Source organism: Galeopterus variegatus, unplaced genomic scaffold, assembly GCF_000696425.1.
Source record: "Galeopterus variegatus unplaced genomic scaffold, G_variegatus-3.0.2 Scaffold1229, whole genome shotgun sequence".
Classification (NCBI taxonomy): domain Eukaryota; kingdom Metazoa; phylum Chordata; class Mammalia; order Dermoptera; family Cynocephalidae; genus Galeopterus; species Galeopterus variegatus.
Window position 1 is genome coordinate 18,342 of NW_007727340.1, and position 20,405 is coordinate 38,746.

The following is a 20,405-nucleotide window of genomic DNA, read 5'->3' on the forward strand; positions in this document are numbered from 1 at the left end:
GAACTGATGATGACGTGTCCACTGAAAAAAGGAAAGCATAATATCACGTATTAGGTTGCACCATGTTAAACTGACATTCTATTGTTTTTGGCCTACAAAGATGGCAATTTCTTCTGGATCAACCTCATACATAATGATGCTTTTCACTGAAATCACTTAATTGTTCCAACTTTATCAGATTCTGCTTTCAAAAGTTGCCCTCCAGAGACATACTCCCACCACTTAAAACCTTCCTCACATTGGCTGCTAGAGTAAGCCAAGCTGGGAGTCTGCTGGAGAGAAGCTGAGGACCTGATGTCTACTTCCACTACCTGGTATCTAGTCACATAATCTTTGAAGGCCTCGATTTGCCTATCTGTAGACTGGAAATACTTGTGCTTTCTTCAGCAGGGATTTTGTGAAGATAAGAAGAGATAATGGATGAGAAAGCACTTTCAAAAGTTAAACTCATTATACCAACTCAAGGTATTATTAATTCCACTAGACTATGCCACTTCAGAAAACGTTAGCATTTAACATCTAATTTTTAATGTTTTTCTGTAGAAAAACTGCACATAAAAGAATAGAGAATTCATGCAATCATGCCAACTGATCATCAAAACTGATCTTGACAATACTCTCAAGTGGATATTAGAACTACTAAGTAAATATATAGTGCTTCGCCCTTAAAAATCTTACCTCTTAAAGGTAAAATAAATGTGATAATGGGAATAGTAAGAGCCATTGTATTTATAAGTGCCTCAAAGGTCAAGCTCTTATATTTACACCAAAAATCACACACATTAGAATAACGGAAGACAGACGGCTCGCCTTCTTTCTTTCTTGGAGGTCTTTTAAATGGGCTGGGAAAATTTGATTTTGGTGTGGTTTTTGCTTAAAGATAGGCATATAAACTTTATAGCCTTCCAAAGTCACTTTCAGACCAATGGCTTCGAGGGTTCTAGGAAGGAACAGGTTTATTTTGCCTTCCAGGGACGTTCTCTCCCATGCCCTAGGCCAGGATGATCGGTTAGTGAGAGAGAATGACGCGTTTGGACAGCTACTAGCAGAGGTAAATGTGGCTCAGTTCCAGTCTTGGAGCTTTCTGCCCGTGTCCGGTGAACCTCAGCCAATGCGGGGCTCCTGAGGAGAGTCACCATTAGTCAGCCTCAAAGGCGCTGTTGGTGGCTCCCACGTATTCAGACTTCTTCTTGTGCCTCGTCCACATTTTCCGGAGGATGTTGGGGACCCCGCAGGAAGCACTGCCTGTCAGTGGTAGGGAGGCTTCTGCTCCTTGGGGAAGGGCTGGATACTCTTCAGCCATCTTCTTGAGATGCCTGGATCTAAAGAGAAGCCAGGGGTGAGTGGGGAAAGTGGTCATTTCACTGAGCCAGCCTTCATGTTTGCCCTTGAGCAGAGTGGCCAGAGCTCGCTCTCCTGCTCTTTCCTCCATCCTTGACTAGGCTCTGTGTAGTTGCAGGGTCACTGTTGAAACCCACACAGCAACGACTTCCCATGGGGGACCCTGCCGTGGGATGAGGGGAGGAGGCATCCCTGGGCACACAGGTTCATGGGATCTCAGGTTTTGCCCCTGTACCCCTGCTACGGGCCTGGCTTTGCCAAAGGCTCTACTTTCCCACCCCTTCCACCTTTACATGGATAATCTAGCTGGAAAGGGTGGGTGTCCCGAAGCATCAGCCAATGAAGGAACACGAGCCATGGGATTGAATCCTGCTCCCCACTTACTGTATGACCTCAGGCAAGTGACTTAACCTTTACCAGCCTCAGTTTCCTCATGTGCAAAATGGAAATAATTCCATTGAACTCATGAGACTTATGAGGAGGAAAATGAGATAACAAAACATCCAGCACATTGTAGACAATAAATATTCATTTTTCTCCCCACTTGCCCCCCTTAGGTGAAAAAAAAATAGCCTTACTTTTCTTTTCAATAACCAGGTCCAGGAGCAAATTGAAATGAGAATGGTTGAGCTCATAAAGGAGCCATGTAGCACCTTTGGCCGCACAGCTATGTGGACCTGAAAGGCTAGCCTCTACCAAGGCATAGTGGAGTTTTTGCTGGTTTACTGCAGCAGTCAGCAACAGCCACTGCCACACAGAGCAATTTGCTACTGGAATATAATACAGTCCAAATGATTTACTATTTTATTTTTTATTTATTTTTTCACTTTTCTCCAATTAAGTCCCAACACACTGAGTGACATGTGACTTGGTTTTCACAGTTCTCCCCAGATGGCTTTCTGTCATCCAGAAGTGCACCACACTGGTCTGCCCTGCTGTGACTGCTGCAGCTCTTTTTGTCTTTTTTACTGACCGGTAAAAGGATCGCAACCCTCGGTGTCACGCCCGTACCAGGGACTGGCAACGGGATCGCAACCCTCGGTGTTGCGCCCGCACCGCGCTCAGCCAGTGAGTGGGCACCGGTCTCCACATGGGATCCGAACCCTCGGCGGGAGCGCCGCCGCACTCCCAAGTGGCGCACTCTCCAGTGCGCCACCGGGCCGGCCCTCTACCTGCTCTTAAAGGCCACTTTCTCCAGGAAGCCTTCCCTGAGGCTGGCAGCCCAAAGTGATCTTTCTCTGTCCTCATGTCTCCATGGCACTGAGCATGACACCTTTTAGCATCCCGCCAATTCTCTTTTTATGGCTGTCTGCTTGTTTCACCTTTTTGTCCAGTCTCCTAGTCCCAGAGAGATTGCATGGCAAGTGTCAGGCTCGGGGACCCAACCTCTTTGGGAGCCCCCCTCAGCCCTCCAAAAGCGGGTGTAAGTGCTCAAGGAACATGTGCTGAATTGAAGATTAACTGGTGGCCTAGCCAAGGCCAAGTCCAGAGGCTGCTCAGTCAGCGGACACACGCTCTGCCTTGTTCTTGCACCCTAAGCCCCATTGTAGGTTTCAAGTCACCACGTTTCTGAAATTGCTGGGAAATTCCAGGTCAAGGGCACCAGTATTCACCACCTCCTCCTCTCCTGAGCTGGCCAAGGGCTATGGGCAGAGTGACTGTGCCACCTTGTGGCCTTTCCAGAGCGCTCCTTCCCCACTGTGCCAATACGTGGGTGAACAGACACCCACCCCTTCTTAGCTCTGGAGGAAAGGCCCTTGTTCCCATGCCTTCCCCTCTCTTCTTAGTCTAATCTTACCCAGTTCCCTGGGATGATGGGCCTCTAAGGAGATGTGGGACCCCAGCCCCACCGTCTCCGGGCCCAGAGGAAAAGCTCAGTTACGTTGTCTCCTCCTCCTCTTCAGAATTATCACCTCCCCTAGTAGCCATGTCCCCATCTTCACCCAATGCCATCCCAGCTCCCTCTGACCGCCCACTGCAGCTGCCTCTTTGCAAAGGGTGCTGTCTGAGCCCTTATGATCCAAGGCTGTGAGCCACGCTTTTAACCTTGGTCTTTCTCTGGGCTCAGTCAAGGGCAGCTGTTTGAGCTGTTGCAGCATGACAACCTTCCCTTTGTGTCAACTGCCCAGCCTCCCTGGTGTTCCCTGAGGGGGATACAAGGTGGTGGAGGGGAGGGACTCCCTGCACACAGCTTGTCCCATTCCTGCCCTTTGTGTCATTTTCCTGGTATAGCGATGACCTAGATGATATCCCTGGATCAGATCTTCTGCCCAGACCGGGAGTGAAGCACCTGCATTTCTGCTCAGTTTGTTTTGTAAGGACCAGGGCCTGGCCCAGACAACCTCTTGGGTCTCTTCCAGTTCTCATTTTGCACCATCTAGACATCTTGACAGCTGATACTCAAAGAGCCTGGGATACCTGTGCTGACTTCCCCTCCAGCCACCACTGATGCTGCTAACTGAGAGGGAACCTGACAGGCCGGACATGTGCTGAGGGGCCTGGAGAGGCACCGCCCCATCCCCCTGCAAGGAAGGACAAGCTGCCCAACTGCAGGAGGGTGGGTGGCAGGGTGGGCAGCAGAAGGCTCTTAGCTCCTTCACGTGTCCTCAGCTGCACAGGGCCACCTGGCCCAAGGTCATGGCCTTCCTGGGGCAACCCACATGCTGTGATGGAGCAAGGAGGGAACATAAAAGCTTGGTCATTTTGACCCAACTCAGACCAACCTGGATGGACAACCCCAGAGCTGCCCACCAGCATGTGCTGGGCCTGCATCGTGGTTCAGTAGCTCCTTCCACCCAAGTCTGCTTCCTGCTCCTGTCATAGGTGTTGATCCCTAATATGTCTTGTGCCTCCAACCCTAAGTCTCAGAGTCAGCTTCTAGAGAACCTGAGCTGTAGCAGATGCCCCCAGAGGTACCCCAATCCAGAGATGACTGGTTGTTATGGACTGAATGTTTGGGCCATCCCCAAATTCATATGTTGAAGCCCTAACCCCCAATGTGATGATATTGGGTGGTGAGGCCTTTGGGAGGTAGTTAGGTTTAGATGAGGTTATAAGGGTAGAGCCCCTGTGATAGGATTAGTATCCTTATAAGAAGAGGAAGAGACACTAGAGCTCTCACTCTCCCTGTGTGCACAGAGGAAAGGCCTTGGGAACCTACGGAAAGAAGGCCACTATCTGCAAACCAGGAAGGGAACCCTCACCAGACACTGAATCTGCCAGCAGTTTGATCTTGGACTTCCTAGCCTCTAGAACTGTGAGAAAATGTTGTTTAAGCCAGCCAGTCTATGGTATTTTGTTATAGCTACATGAGCTGAGTAAGACACTGGTGTTTTGTATTTTCATAGTGCTTGAGAACCTTACATCTCTTTACCCTATAGCTGCATCTGGGGATGAGTGAGGTATTTCCATCTGGCAAGGGCCTATGAGAGAAACTAGTTCTTTACCCTATGTGTGAGATGTCCTCTGGGTAAAAGCCTTTTATGTTTGCCTAAGAGCTGAATTTCCAGCAAGAAAGACACATAGCCAGTGATATGCCACAAGTGCACAAAGCAAGGTCAACTGATAGCTTTTAGGAGCAAAGAACCACGAGTTATGCTTTTCTAATAATCCTCAACCTGGAGCCAAGGACACGTTGTCTCACTTTATGGCACAATAGAAACAGACATGGAGAGAAGTTTAAAGCACAACAGATACAACTAACCAGGCATATTTTACTTACCAAAGATTTTCCATATGCTCGATTCCCACACAAATTTGATGCTTTGGGCTCAGAAATCCCCCCTGCAAAGTTGAACGGAAGAGATATTACTCAGTAGTACTCTGTGTTCTGCTTCCCCCTGGTTCTGTATCAATTATTTTGTTAGCCAATCAATCACAGCAGGGAATTTCTAAAGATCTTTGTACCAAGTGGCAAAACCAAGCAGTAGGGTTGGGCAATGAGGCAACTACTGAGAGGGGTCACCTATACCCCTGTCACTCTTCCGGAGGGACTGGAACTAAGGTGTAAACAAGATCAGTGTGTTAACTAGGTTCGTTCGCTGTACCAAATGTGCCACTCTGGTGGAAGATGCTGATAATGGGGGAGGCTGCACAAGTGTCAGGGCTGGGGGTGAATGGGGAACCTCTGTACTTTCAGCTCAATTTTGCTGTGAAACTAAAACTGATCCAAAAAATAGCCTATTAAAAAAAAAAAAAAGATTACGCATGTGGAAGCATTTATCAGCATCACGCTCTATGCTCTAATCGACTGTGCTAACCGGCCAGTCCCTATGTGGGAGCATTTAGCACTGTCTGCATGTAGTAGGCGCTCAGGGAATGTTCCTCATCTCCCTCCTTCCTACGATCTCAGATGGTAGGAAGGTTAAGAGGTTAGTAGGCGTTACATCTTTACAGCTGGGATCAGTGATTTAACATGGTGCCTGTGGACATCCCTCTAAAAATGAGCAGAGAAGTTGTGCCTGCGGTAGTAAGTACGTGCCCCATACCGTGGAAGGACTGGAGTTTATCAGATCAGAATCCTGAGAAACTGGCTACCTGAGATGTATGTGTGCAGAACCTTCTTTCTAATGCCTTTATTCCTGGTGCCCCGACCTACTTCTGAGGAATTCTACCTGGAAGCCTGAAGCTTCTAAGGATCCAGGTTGAGCTGAGGTAGTGGCAAAAGGGAGGGGAAAGTTGGCTTTCAACACAGCTCTCCCCTGGGGCAGGTGTTCCGGGACAAGCCCTATCACGTTGCACGATAGTATGTAAGAAATCAAACATTCTTCCCCCTTCCCTTGAGGAAAAATCTCCATGCTAATAAAATGAAAAAGTACAAGACTGTCAAGATCAAACCATAATGAATGGCGCCCTAGTATAAGTAATAAAAATTGAACTCATATTTTTGAGTCTGCATGCCAGGCACTGTGCTGAGTGTAAAGCACATAATTACTATCTCATTTAATTCTCACTACAACCCAAAGAGGTAGATATCCTGACAGTTCATACTTTCTAGCTGAGGGAACGTAGGCTTTGGAGATAGGTAACAGTTATGATGAAGTCAGGTAAGAATGATTTAGGGAGCAGTGAACTGACCTCTTTGGTGATCTTGCAGGGCTGGGGAAAACTTGACCAAAGGACCCCCTTGCTCACCCTGAGAGAAGGGGGAGTTTGCCAGATGGAGAGAGACAGGGAGGGCAAGCTGTGGAGAGAACGGTCCAGGGGTCCAGGGAAGCAGAATGTAATGGAGTAGGCACAGGATGACACCACAGCTCAGGGTGCTCTATGTGATAGAAGGGCAGGGGCAGGAGTTCACAGGAGGTGGCCCTGGAGAGGTCAGTGTGATCTGGAAGGTAGAGCAGGGAGGGGACACCATGTTTAAAGCCAAGAGATGACAGGTGCAGATTTCTGCTTTAGGAGGACCCCTTTGGTAACCTTGTGGAGGGACAGGGACTGGAGGCTGGGAACATTTGCTGGCAATCTTCTCTACACAGTGGAGATGAGGGGAGCCTGGGCCTGGGTGTCTTTAGGTAGGTAGCAAATGGGTGAGATGAGAACTATCCAGGAGCTGATGCTGTCAGTGTTTGGTGTGAAGAGGTGGGGGAGGACAAGGAGGTGTTAGGGAAGACATCTTGAGACTTGCTGGAATGATGGATGGTTAGTGACCCCAGCTGAGAAAGGATGAGAGGTTCGCACAGGTTGATTCTGAGGTGCCCGAGACGGCCAAGTCTCCCAGGCCCAGGAGGTGGGGATTGTGCCCTCTGCGGGCATCTGAGGCCTCATGGTGAGAGAGTTTCTCAGCTGGGTCTCTGTCTTCAGAGTCCCCTTGATTCCCAAGATTCCTCAGAGCATGAGAAGGCTACAGCATCCAGGAGGCTTCTCCTATGACTCAGAAAAAGGCAAGCCCCCAGATCCGAGATCCTTGGATACGTACAGCAATCTGAGGAAGGATAGAGACCAGCCTTTCCTGTGGAGTGCACTGGGGTCTGGCTTTGACTCAGAAATTTTCTCTTCCCCCCACCCACTCTGGAATCTATCAGGTTGGGGGAGTTGAAGGAATTGGATCAATGCCCAGCTTAATCTCTCACTTTTTAAAGCCTGACTAGCACATTCTCTGCATGATCTGACTGTCATGTGCTGGCAGATTCTCTCCATTTCATAACTTACTGCTGTTGTCTTTCAGAATAAAGGATTGACTCGGTCAGTCCAAGCATCTACAAGCTACTTAGAAAGGAATGAAAGTGACCCCTGAAACTAGACAGGTGGGAAAACATTATTCCCTGGGGGAAGAGACACTAGCGAGGGAATCAGGAGACCTGAAATGTAATCTTGGCTCTGTGGCTAACAAGCAGTGAGACCTTGGGTATGTCATACAGTTTCTATGGTTTCAGTTTCCTCTTCTGAAAATTGCAGTAGATCAGAGGTTCTCTACCTTTGTCATGCCTTAGAATCACCTGGACGATTTGTTAAAATACAGATTGATGTGTCTTAACTTTGGAGTTTCTAATTCAATAAAATCTGCATTTCTAACAAATTTCAGGGTGCTGCTGCTCCCAGGACCCCACTTTGAGTACCACTGCATTAGATCATCTCTAAATCTTTGCTACTCAATATGTTTTACCCAGAGCAGCACTATCAGCATCCTCTGGTAGCTTGCTAGAAACATAAAATCTCGGGGCCCACCCAGTCCTACTGAATTAGAATCTGCATAAAAATAAAATTTCCAGGTGATTCTTTTGTACATTAAAATTTGAGAAACATAGCTCTAAATTCATTTTATGATTTTGTAGCAAAGATAAAGATTCCGTCTCTTTTTCTCTTTCTGCACACACATGCACCCACCCACTCACCTATATATAGACACAGAGAAACATCTATCTCCTCTTAATTTGCAAGCCAAATTGTGGTTTTCCTAATGTTTCCCTCTGCATATGTAGATGGATATGTAATCACTTAACTAGAGAATATAGCTTGATTTATGTGTTGTTATACACAGATATAAGAACAGAATTAGGTTCTTAGTGATCAAAGAAACCTTAGAGGACTAGTCTATCATCTACAAAAGGGAAAGATGCATGGATGAAGAGACAGTCTTAGTGCAGTATTATTTAAGTTCCCGTAACATACAAAATTGTCAAAGTCCAAAGGCTTTGAGGACATCCTAGGCTTCCTACTGTGTATTTTTGGAGTTAAAATATGAATAACTTTAGATTGTGGGCATAATAGAAATAATCCAAACCAGCAATTAAAGACAAAATACCATCCTAGACTTCAGTCTATGCTAGAAACAGATTCCTGTTAAACTGCTTGGGGTGGAAGACATTTAAAAAAAATAGTATCCAAGGTAAGACTATAATGTTTCCAGTTTTCAAAACAAATTGACCCTAAATTCTCTTTACAGATTGTCGTTCAAGTCATTGAAATGGAAAACGATAAGGTTTTATGATGGCAGTTTATGAAAAGCCTATATAATTCACACACACACACACACACACACACACACACACACACACACACACACACACACACACACACACACACACACACACACACACACACACACACACACACACACACACACACACACACACACACACACACACACACACACACACACACACACACACACACACACACACACACACACACACACACACACACACACACACACACACACACACACACACACACACACACACACACACACACACACACACACACACACACACACACACACACACACACACACACACACACACACACACACGATCTGTTAAATAATACAGTTTCTTTTGCTTCGTGGGTCACAGCTTTTTCTCCCCCACAGCATAATAATTTACATCGTGTGCACACAGCTTCGCTTCCTGTAGGACAAGATGCGGGTTGAGAGCATCTTTACTCATTGCACACACCCAGAAGCCCGTGGTTTGTAGGTAGAAGGTGTTTTGTGAGGCTGCTGCAGAAGCCAGGAGCAGGTGCCTTGGTAGTGGAAAAGGCGCTGATTTGGCTAAAGCGCAGGCGCTCCGCTCACCTGGCGTGACCGAGGCCATCAGGGTGCACCACGTGGCCCTCGGCAAACCACAAGGCAGGCTGCGGACACTGCTGGTGCTGCTGCTCTTTCGTAGGCGTGCGACTGGCTTTAAATGGGACATTGTGCCCAGGGAGGTTCTGGGGCACTGGGGCCGGGGCTCACGTACCAGGTCTGGCGGGGGTTTTGGCGGGATGGGCTCCGGGCGGCCGTGCGCTCTGCAGCCGGCTGAACCTGAGGCTGTCGCCCACGTCTCTGCGGTCGCTGCGATGCTGCAGCAGCTCCAGAGGCCGGTGCGTGTACAGGTCCGACTCGATCACCACCTGCTGCGTGGGGAAGGACAGTCAGCTTATTCCTCTCCTCGGATCTTGGGACTCAGGGCCCCGGGACTGGAGATTTGCAGAAGGATCTTGTGTCGACAAGGAATTTTTGGAACCTTCCCTTCTCCAGTGATTGCTAGGAGCAGAGAGAAAACTTGGGTAGAAAACTGGCCAGAAACGATTAACTTTTATTTTACTTCAGACCGCCAAAGTTCTAGAGGGTTCCTCAACAGCAGTACCTTCACAGTCAGGAGCCTGGGCCATCAGGCGGAAAATCGGGGCAGGTCAGCTGCCTTGAGCCTGATGTGTTGTGACAGGAGGACAGGCTATTTGAAATGAGAACGGTCCTGGAAATTCGGGTCTTAACAGTCTTTGTAGTTTGTAGCTTAAGTGCCTGTAGCTTGTTGCAGCAGAGCGCGGCATTTTGGATGCTCTAGTGGAGGGAAGACCTAGGGAGAGGACTCAGGCCCGCCGGATTCTCAGATTTTAAGTAGCTGCTGGCAAAATGGAGCAGGGAGGGCTCCAGAAAGTGCACATTTCCTCCACTGTGCAGAGTACCTGTGTCAGGGTAGAGCTGGGAGGTGAGTGTCCACTATGTGTGGTTCGGTAAGTGGAAATCCTGATAAGCCAGACAGTGCTAAATGCTAAGGTGTTCTGCTGAAGAGTTACTTGAGAATCGCAGTAAAGGGAAATACCCCTTTTGGTCAGGGCCCACCAAAATGGGCCTTAAAAATTATAATAAAAACACTTAAATCATTGAAATAATCTAAGTGTAAAAACTTGAGACAAATAATAGCAGCTATTTCATCTTACTATGGGGAGTCATGATAGGAATCTTTGCAGTTTGTGCTCGGATCCTGCATACTTTATAAATATCCAGGACACTGGGGTCATTCATTCTGAATGCCCTCCCTCCTTGAAGCTCATTAGCATCTCCAATCTTACACTGCAGCTTTGCTGAGGTTTGCATTTACCCCTTCTTTTTTTTTTTTTTTTTTCCTTTTTTGTCTTTTTTACTGACTGGTAACGGAATCACAACCCTCAGTGTCGCACCCGCACCAATAGCTCAATATAACATCTGTTACATATACCGTCATCCCCCGGTATCCTGGGCAAATTGGTTCCAGGACCTCCCCCAGACACCTGAGGATGCTCAAATCCCTGATATAAAATGCTGTAGTGTTTCCATATAACCTACCCACATCCTTCTGTATGCTTTAAATCATCTGTAGATTACTTATAATACTGAATATAATGTAAATGCTATGTAAGTAGTTGTTATACTACATGGTTTATGGAATAATGACAAAAAAAAAAAGGTTACACATGTTCAGTACAGATGAAGTTTTTTTCCAAATATTTTTGATCTGAGGTTGGTTGAATCCACAGAAGCAGAACCCATGGATACAGAGGGCCAGTTGTAATGGAGAATTATCCCTAGGTACACAGAACTCTTACAAATCAGCGAAGTTGAAAAAGACAGAAAAATGGGACAAAAGTATGATCTGGCAGTTACGGTAGAAATACAAATGAACAAGAAACATGAAAAGATGCTAAACAACATTAATAATTAAGTAAATGCAAATTAAAGCAATAATTGCTTTTTTCCTCCTATCAGATTGTCACTGCTGAGGAAGATAAGTCCACTTGGGATCAGGCAGATGTGAGTTCAAGCCTCAGTTTTGACACTAGTTATGTGGAAAGTGGATATCTGTACCTACCCATGCTGTACTGGGGCATAGTAAATGCCTGCCAGAGATTTTAGTAGCACATCTTGCTCTTTCTTAATGCCACATATTTATTTACAGCATCTGAGAGCAGTTTTAAGTCCTTTGAAGGCCAAATTTTTGTCTCCCGCAGAGAAAAGTGAGAAGCCATCAGTCATTGCTTCAGTTTACCACAAGTAGTCCTTTGCTTAGAAAATTGATAAACCTCAAATTTGGTCTTAAATGGTTTAGGAAATTAACTCTTCTCAGGCCCATTTTAGGACCCAGACTCCAAAGGACTGTGCCTTTGGAGAAAGCTGATAATAATTCAGGAGCATTTAGGATTCATCACTGGCACTGAAAATCCCCTTTTTTCCTCTGGGCATTGCAGAAGGTGGTGTGATTTTGTTGGGTTTCCACAGCAAGGCTTTGATGCAGGCTGCAGGCAGCACCCGTCCACCCTAGGCCAGCTCACTGGGTTGTGAAGTGTGGTGGCGGGTAGTCCGCACTCACACCCTGCACAAGCTGCTCCCTTTCCTTCCTCTTAGCACTGCAAATAATGCTCAGTGCATTTCAAATAATGCTCAGTGCATTTCAAAAATCAGATCACTTAAATTCCTCCTCCACAAGCTTGAAATATGGGGAGAATGTGACATTTGCAATCTCATTAATCAGATCACCACTTAAATTCCTCCTCCACAAGCTTGAAATATGGGGAGAATGTGACATTTGCAATCTCATTTCTCCATCTTTCCTGATGATGGCTCTGCTTCTTGTTGTGAAAGGGCTGTGAATCACGGCTGGTGGAAGTGGCTTCATCATGGTGAAACACTAACTGGCCCACAACTTAGGGTAAGTTTATTCCCTTGAGCTACTCCTATGATGTTGGTGGGCATCAGGATGATCAGGATGCCAATAAAGTTGCCTAAGAATTAAAAAAAAAAAAAAAAGGATGGAGAGACAGTCTAGAGAAGGAACAGTGTGTGACTAGTCAGGGAGGAAGGAAAACTCCAACACTTACGATGACTCAGAGGAGGAGGAGATTTGGAAAGGAAGGAAACTGGTAGCCCACATGGTAGCCCAAGGGGTGAGAAGAGATGCGAATATGAATTCCAGGCCAAAGAAAGTTGTAAATATTGGTACGGTTTGAATATTTGAAGATGAGAGCCTATCTTCTTGACTGAAAGATCTTATATGGAACTTTCTTAAACTCCAAATTACCTATGAACAACACCTTCCTTTTACATTTTTGGCAACACCTGTGTCACTGCTTCTTGAAAGTCAGGAGCATTTTCCTTCTTTGGGCTTAAGTTTTCAGGGACTACGAGATAGATCAGAATTTCTCATCCTACAGCCAAATTTTCCAACCATTAAAAGCCCTTCTCGGGCCGGCCCGGTGGTGCACTGGAGAGTGCGCCGTTTGGGAGCGCGGCGGCACTCCTGCCAAGGGTTCGGATCCCATGTGGAGACTGGTTCCCGCTCACTGGCTGAGCGCAGTGCGGGCTCCCGTTGCTGGTCAGTAAAAAAGACAAAAAGGAAAAAAAAAAAAAAAAGCCCTTCTCTTTCATATAAAATGTTCTCAAAGGTTCTTAGAAAAAGGCATACAACTGACATAAAAACGAGTAAAAGACGTGAGTAAGAAACCCATAGGGAAAAAAATATTGAAATGATCAATAAATCTATGAAAAGGTTAAGAAGCACATTCATAATTAAAGAAATGCAAATTAAACCAATAAGATATATTTGCCTATCAGATGTCAAAGATTAACAACATTAACATGATGAAATATTGGCTTGGTTTGTGGAAAAAATAGTTACTAGGAATTTGGCAATGGCTAAAAAATTTTTTCAAAGTTCATATTCTCTGGCTCAGCATATTCATATCTATGAATTTATTCTCAAAAACATTTGCATAAGAACGTAAAAATATGTTCAAGAATATTTATCGTTATGTTTAATGGGAAAAATGGGGAAATCCCATTTATTGATGATTTGGTTAAATAATGAATCTTAAAAACTTCAGATTTGGTTTGGGTGAATAAATTGTAGGACATTCATACGATGGCATACTATGCAGCCACTGTTAAAGAAAGGGGTAGATCTCTACACATTAATTGGCATGGAAAGATGTTCAAGATCTATTCTTAAGGGAAAAGAGCAAATTACAAAACAGCATATTATCAGACAACAAAGCATACTAATTACAGTACATGGGAAATTATCACTTAAAAAACACATACTATGCAGCCACTGTTAAAGAAAAGGGTAGATCTCTACACATTAATTGGCATGGAAAGATGTTCAAGATCTATTCTTAAGGGAAAAGAGCAAATTACAAAACAACATATTATCAGACAACAAAGCATACTAATTACAGTACATGGGAAATTATCACTTAAAAAACACTAATGTTTATGATGCTCAGTATGTGTCAGGCTCTGAACTAAACACTTCACATGTATGAAATCATTTTCTCCTTCCCATGGTTCGTGAGATATGTTCTTTTATCCTCATTTCAGTGGTAAGGAAGTTGGTTCCTAGAACAGTTAGGCAACTTGCTTAAGGTCACATAGGTAGAAATGGATAAAACTGGCATTCAAATCCAGGCAGTTTGACTCTAAAGTCTATATACCTAACCACTATGACCTATAGCTTCTCAGGATTTTGTGATACTGTATTTTATATCTTTGTAATGTTTGAAATTTTATAACGGGCACGTAATCCTTTTGGAATTAAAAATGTAAGGAATGTATATAAAAACTCCATCTCATTCCCAGGACACATACAAAATTTTAAAAAAATGTAAAATAGGCTTTTGAAAATTGAGATACTTTAAAAATCAAAATGGTGTTCTATGAAAAATGTGATAGAAATAGAAATCCCAGTATAACCAAGATGAAACAGTTATAGATTCCCTTTTAAAATAAAATGCAAAGACACAGCAGTTTTATATAAAGAAATATGTATATAAAATGACCAAACTGGCCAGTTGCAAAAAATAAAATAAAATAAAATGAGAAATGCACAGCATAATTAATTTCTAAAGATGCATAAACTAGGTTTAAGGTAATGTATATTAAAGTAGCAAAACGTAATATAAAAAAATGAATGCCAATTGTTGCTGAGGTTGGAGGTAAATGGAAAAACATTGCTGGAAGCCCCAAAATTGTAGAGAGTTTCTGGAAATAAGGGACAAAACTCTAAGCAAAAACCGTTTTAAAAATCACTAATATTCTCCACATCTAGTGCAGTGTCTTTCACATAGGAGGAATGCAAATCTTTGATGAGTGAGTAAATGGATGGGTGGATGGATAAAACTGTTCTTATCCTTTTACCTGTTGATTCTGTTTTGAGGCCTATATGCCAAGGAATTAATCCAAAAGAATAGTATTTTGTACAAATAAATTCATTTCTGTGCTACTTATAATAGTAAAAAAATGGAACATTACAAAGGTCAATAATGGGAGAACACCTAGGTCAGGGATGCAATATCACATTGTGGACTCTGTTTAAACCAGAAAAAGTGTGCATATAAAATGAGGTTTGCTCTCTGTGCCTGGGGAAAATGGCAGGAAAGGGGGGTCCAGATGAGGGCTGTTTGTTGTCTGGTTGGTATTTGTCAGTTATTTCGGTTGAGTGCAGGTTGGAGAGTGCAGGAACAACCTCATGGGACATAGAAACGCTCCTGGTCATTGAGAGCAGGGGAGAGAGTGAAGTCGTGTATTGCTTTTTTAATGAAAGTCAGTCAAAGGGGATCAAAACTGAAGTTTCCTTACATTCTTGGTCAAGAGGTGTTGAGCACTTTTGACTCTTCTCCGGGCTGGACTTGACACTGCAAAGAGAGATAAAGAAATGGTTTTAGAGAATGCCCATGAGGCTGACATAGCTATAGCAACAACACTGAAAAGGCTGGGACCTGGAGCAGGGCAGGGGCACAGAGGAGGGGAATGGGAAGAGGACGCCGGGTTCCATGGCACTTGAAGGTGTTGCTTGGCTCAAGGGCACCAAAGTTCATAGCAGCATTATTCACAATAGCTGAAAGTTGAAAACAGCCCAGATGACCCTCAACAGATGAATGGATAAACACATTGTGGTATATCCGTCCAATAGACTATTAGTCAGCTTTGGAAAGGAATGAAATTCTGACACATGCTACTACATGAACGAGTCTTGAAAACATTGTGCTGAGTGACATAAGCCAGACACAAAAGAACAAATATTGTATGATTCCACTTACATGATGGTACCTAGAGCAGTCAGATTCATAGAGACAGATAGTAAAATGGTGGTTACCAGGGGCCATGGAATGTAAAAAAAAATGTTTCTTTGTTGGGAAAAGATGTGGATTTCATTGAAAATGGAGACTCTTAGGTATCTATTTTTCACATTGCTGCTAGGAAATCCCACCATGTTGCTGCCCTGCTTAGAACAGAAATGACTTCTTATCACATATCAGTTAAATGACAGATGAGTGTGGTCCTTGTTATCTTCCGCAAAGCCCTGCAGCCATGAAACCTGGAGTCCAGCGAGCTGGTTGACAGTCAGGGCTCCCGACTCTGTCTACTTGGATGTGAATCCTAACTTGCCTACTTGCCAGTTGTGTGAAGGGCAAATTACCCATCTTCTCTCGGCCTCACTTTCCTCATCTGTAAGACAGGGATACTAATGGTGGCTGGCCAGTTTTCTGTTGATTAGTGTGCAGTGTTATAACACCAATGTCAAGGGTTCAGATCCCCTGTGCCAGCCACAAGAAAAAGAAAAAAAAAAAAAGACGCCTACTTCACAGGGCTGTGTTGAAGATTAAATGAACTAATCTTTAAAAACTCTTGGCCCAGCAGCTGACATAGAGTAAATTCCCTGGACTTAGTTGTGGTCAGTTTACCTCTTTCTCTGCAAGATGAGGACAGGCAGAAGGACAAAGCCTAGAAATCATAGTATTCCCTTAGGATTTCTTTTTCTGGAACTTTTCCCATTTCCTCCTTCTTTTCCCTGATTGCCACCCCCCCCCCCCATTGTTGCGTATCCCCAGAAGAATTATGTTGAATGCTGTGGTACTGTTCACCCCGGAGCTAAATCTGCTCTGCTGTACCTCAGGAAATAACTTCTGGTACAACTTCTTAGTAAAACCACAGCTTTTAACTTCTGTATTTACTGTGAATTGTATCTATAAAATCTTTTCCTTAAATGGGTCTCTTTCTCTCTAGAAGGTAAAAATACACGCATGTTCTCAGTTACAGACTTGGTCAATGTCCTGTGCCTTCAAAATATCTAATAAATACCATAATATTTGCTAATGATGCATTTTTTGGGAGGTATTAAGATGGCTCAGTTAAAAAAAATATAGATATTAGGCTGAACCCAACACATGTGTGTGTTGGAAGTAGGGATGTAATACAACAAAAAAATATAGTAATAGCTCACATTGAGCTTCACTAGCTGATGGCTTGTCTTGTCTCTTTCTCTTTTACAGCAACCCTGTGAGGTGGGTAGTCTTCATAACTCCACTGTACAGATGGGGATACTGAGGATCACACGGTGACTCAGGGAACAAGGCCCACACTCTTAACCACTAGGCAACACTGCCCATGCTGCTGAGTTTGTGCCTGGAAAGTTTTGGTTATTGCACATTGATAAAGATGGCTAACCTGTGGCCTTTGGGAAATGACACACCAGGAAGGACTAAAACCTCTGTTGGGTAAAATCAAGCCCACTTGTATTTCTGTAGTTAGGGAGTGTGAGATGTCATGAAGAGTTACCAGCCTCTCTTGTGAGCAGTGACTCAGACCTGCTAGCACCGTCTTCTCTCACTGAGAGTCCTTGGCTTGAAGGTTTTGGAGAAGGCAAGGAGAGAAGTAGGAAGAGGTGGACTTCATCCATTTAGGAACTAGTGTAAAACTGCAAATACTCCTTTTCTAGAGGACAACATCCTGAGCAGTGACATGTCCATGAATACTGATGAATACTTGGTTTAATACCAGGAGGTGGCCATAAATGAAAATGGCAAGTAAGGAATATAAGATGAAATATCTATCATTGACTGAATATATTCATTATTCTAAATGCACAATAAAAATAGAAATCACATTGTAAGTGATGTATTTAATGGTGATCATGACATGCCAGCTTCAGTTCTAAATGCTTTATGTACTAACCCGTTTATTCCCCATAATAATCCTGGGAGATAAGTTCTGTTTCTCGCTTTTACAGAAGTGGAAAGGCCCACAGAGGTTAAGTAGTTTGCCCAAGGTCACACACCGCAGAATGGCGGCAGTCTTTTAACCACTTTGTCTTTGACTTTTTCTCCCTTTAAAAATTTTTAAATGGAAAAAATTACAGAAAATAGACATATTTAACATCTTCATGTTTTATTCCAATTTGTTTTCTCCTCATATAAAAGAAAAAAAGTTAGAGGTAAAGTTTCAGTCCCTTTCTACCCTTCCTTCTCGCCCCAGGGCTACTGAGATTACTAATTTTATCTGTATTTTTCTGGTCTATGTTTTCATATTTTTCTCTAGATATGAATCATGCACAATATATAATATTGTTCTGTATTTCCGAATTTACAAAAATGCTATCATATGTGTATAGTTTTTCAGCCTGCTTTTTTTTTTTTATTCAGTGTTATGCTTTGAGATCTATCTGGGTTTATACAGATAGATGTATTTCATTCCTGTTGACCGTCGTGGAGTGCCCCATGGCACAGTGGCACCATGTTTCGTCCATTCCCCTCTCATGAACATTTAGGTTATTTCAATTTTGCCCTCTTACGATCAAAGCCGCCGTGGGCATCCACATGTACGAGTTCCCCTGGTCTATGTCCTCAGAGACAATTCCAGCTCCTGCATGTGGGCAGACTCCTGGCTCTTTTTCCAATCTCTCTATCTGGAAGTCACCTGAGCCCTCACACAGTCTTTCCCTGGGACTCAACACTGTTCACTGGGGGCCACGAGAGTCAAGATTCTTGTGTCACGCCTGTGTTAGTTCCAGGGTAGGTTTGGCAGCGTGGCCCTAGGGTTGCGTGGAGGGGCCGCCTGGGGTCAGGGCACTGTCCCACCGCTTCACTGGACTTGAGGCCACCGCTGGCAGTATTTCTCCTCATGGTCCATGCACAGTGAGAAGTCATACTTTGGAGCCAGCTGGTTCTCATTTCAGAGCCCACTTGCTCACTGGAGAAAATGAAAATCCCTCTAGCTGCCCTGGGAGTTTGTTTTCATCTCTGTTTCCATAACAATGGCTCGCTGTCACTGTCATTTGCATACCGGATTGCCCGCACAGGTACTGAATTAAATGAAACGGAGCGCTGAACCGCCCTCCTTATGCCCTTGATGGATTGTTTCTCAATGAGTAATGTTCACCCTTGTGCCTCCTTTCCAGAAATGGAATAAAACCAAGTACCATCAAAACAGAGAACCCATCAGACCTCAGAAACCTGAGGGTAAACCAGATCTGAGGGTAAAACAGCATGAATGACACTGTCCTCACCCTCCTGCGTAATAAAACCAAGTACCATCAAAACAGAGAACCCATCAGACCTCAGAGACCTGAGGGTAAACCAGATCTGAGGGTAAAACAGCATGAATGACACTGTCCTCACCCTCCTGCATAAGGAAACAGTCAAGGGCAATTGTACTCACCCTTGGAAGGAATCACGGTGGTGAAAACTTCTATATTTTCATCACTGCAGCTGTAAATCTGATGCATCGTTTCAACCTTCTCTCCCCAAAGTGCCTGGAAACCGGACGCCTCTCTCTGGACACCTAGTCGTGAGGTTTCCTAATCCAGTCTGGCTCGGGTATCATTGTGCAGGTTCACAAAAGCCAGGCTGGTGCTGTGAGCTCATCTCATTCCACAGTCTTCACTGCAACACTTTCTAGTCCCATCTGTCCTTTTTTTTTTATGAATCCTATTATTGCAAACCTTTGATTGAGCGTGGAGGCTTCAGTCCCCTCCCAGCTAGGATGCATTTAACATTTTTATTTTGCCGTGTCTGCTGCAGCGAATTTGGAAGTCTTTTTTGAAGTGACGACGAAGTGCAATCGCCTACTTGCTTAGTGCCGAGCTTGGCTGAAGAATTTCACCAGAAGGAAATGTGCATTTTGGGGAGTACCAGCAATTCAGCAATTCCCCTTCTCATTTCAAAAATGAAGGGGCTTTTAAAATTTTTTTCTCTAGGAGAACTGGATATTCAGTAATTTGTCATGTGTTAAGTTGGCTTCCTTCAAAGTTTCTATTTTAAACAAAAGAACTGTTTCTTCAGAGCATTCTTGTCTCATGCCACTGCATGACAAGGCTGATATTTCTAGAGAGTCGTGTGTTTAGCATCTCCTTGTACAACCTTGCAGGTGCTTACAGAGACGTGGTAACAGGCGGTGCTCCATCCTCAAGAGGCCTGATTACAGGAAGGTCATATTTTTATTATCCTATGTATCCTAATATATATTTATTATCTTATATATCCTACTATCTATACATATATGTTCTATACTGTCCTATATATCCTATGTATACCCTATATATACTACGTATTCTGTCTCTCTATATATACACATAGGTGCATACACAAAAATAAGGTTATGGTTGAAACATATGTATCATGCCAAGCCCACTGCCTTTTATTATACCATTACAGCTTTACTTCTTCATAATAATACTGATGGTGATGTAATAATATTAATAATAATAGTTGCTTTTTATTAAATGCTTGCTATGAGCTTCGTATATAATCTCATTTAATATCTACAGCTGCCCAATGAGACTAGCTATTATTTTTGCCATATTACAGGTGAGGAAACTGTGGCATGAAGATATTGAGTAACTTTCCTGATACTAAGACAGATAGTTTGTGGCAGAATTAGGATTTAAAACCTAGCTTGACTCCAAGCTAAAGCACTTAAACACTGAATTATACTTTCGTCTTTACCTCAAGAGCCTTCCGCCTTCTTTGTACTTGGGTGGACCTGATCCACACTACCTTAGACTGGAGTTGGTGTTCACTGATATTTCTATAGTAAACAAGTTGGAGCATTTACT

At 43.9% G+C, this 20,405-nt stretch overlaps 1 protein-coding gene across 1 annotated transcript; it reads right to left on the bottom strand.

Moving 5' to 3' along the window:
* Window positions 1-505: 505 nt before the first annotated feature.
* LOC103592877 (chromosome unknown open reading frame, human C8orf46) lies at window positions 506-19,262 on the bottom strand. Its single transcript, XM_008575742.1, has 6 exons — window positions 19,010-19,262; window positions 15,152-15,207; window positions 9,519-9,672; window positions 5,063-5,124; window positions 3,760-3,863; window positions 506-1,322 (listed from the first exon to the last, which is right to left on the bottom strand). Exons 1-6 carry the CDS (start codon window positions 19,074-19,076, stop codon window positions 1,139-1,141), a joined length of 627 nt encoding a protein of 208 aa, XP_008573964.1. The 5' UTR covers window positions 19,077-19,262; the 3' UTR covers window positions 506-1,138.
* Window positions 19,263-20,405: the final 1,143 nt, after the last annotated feature.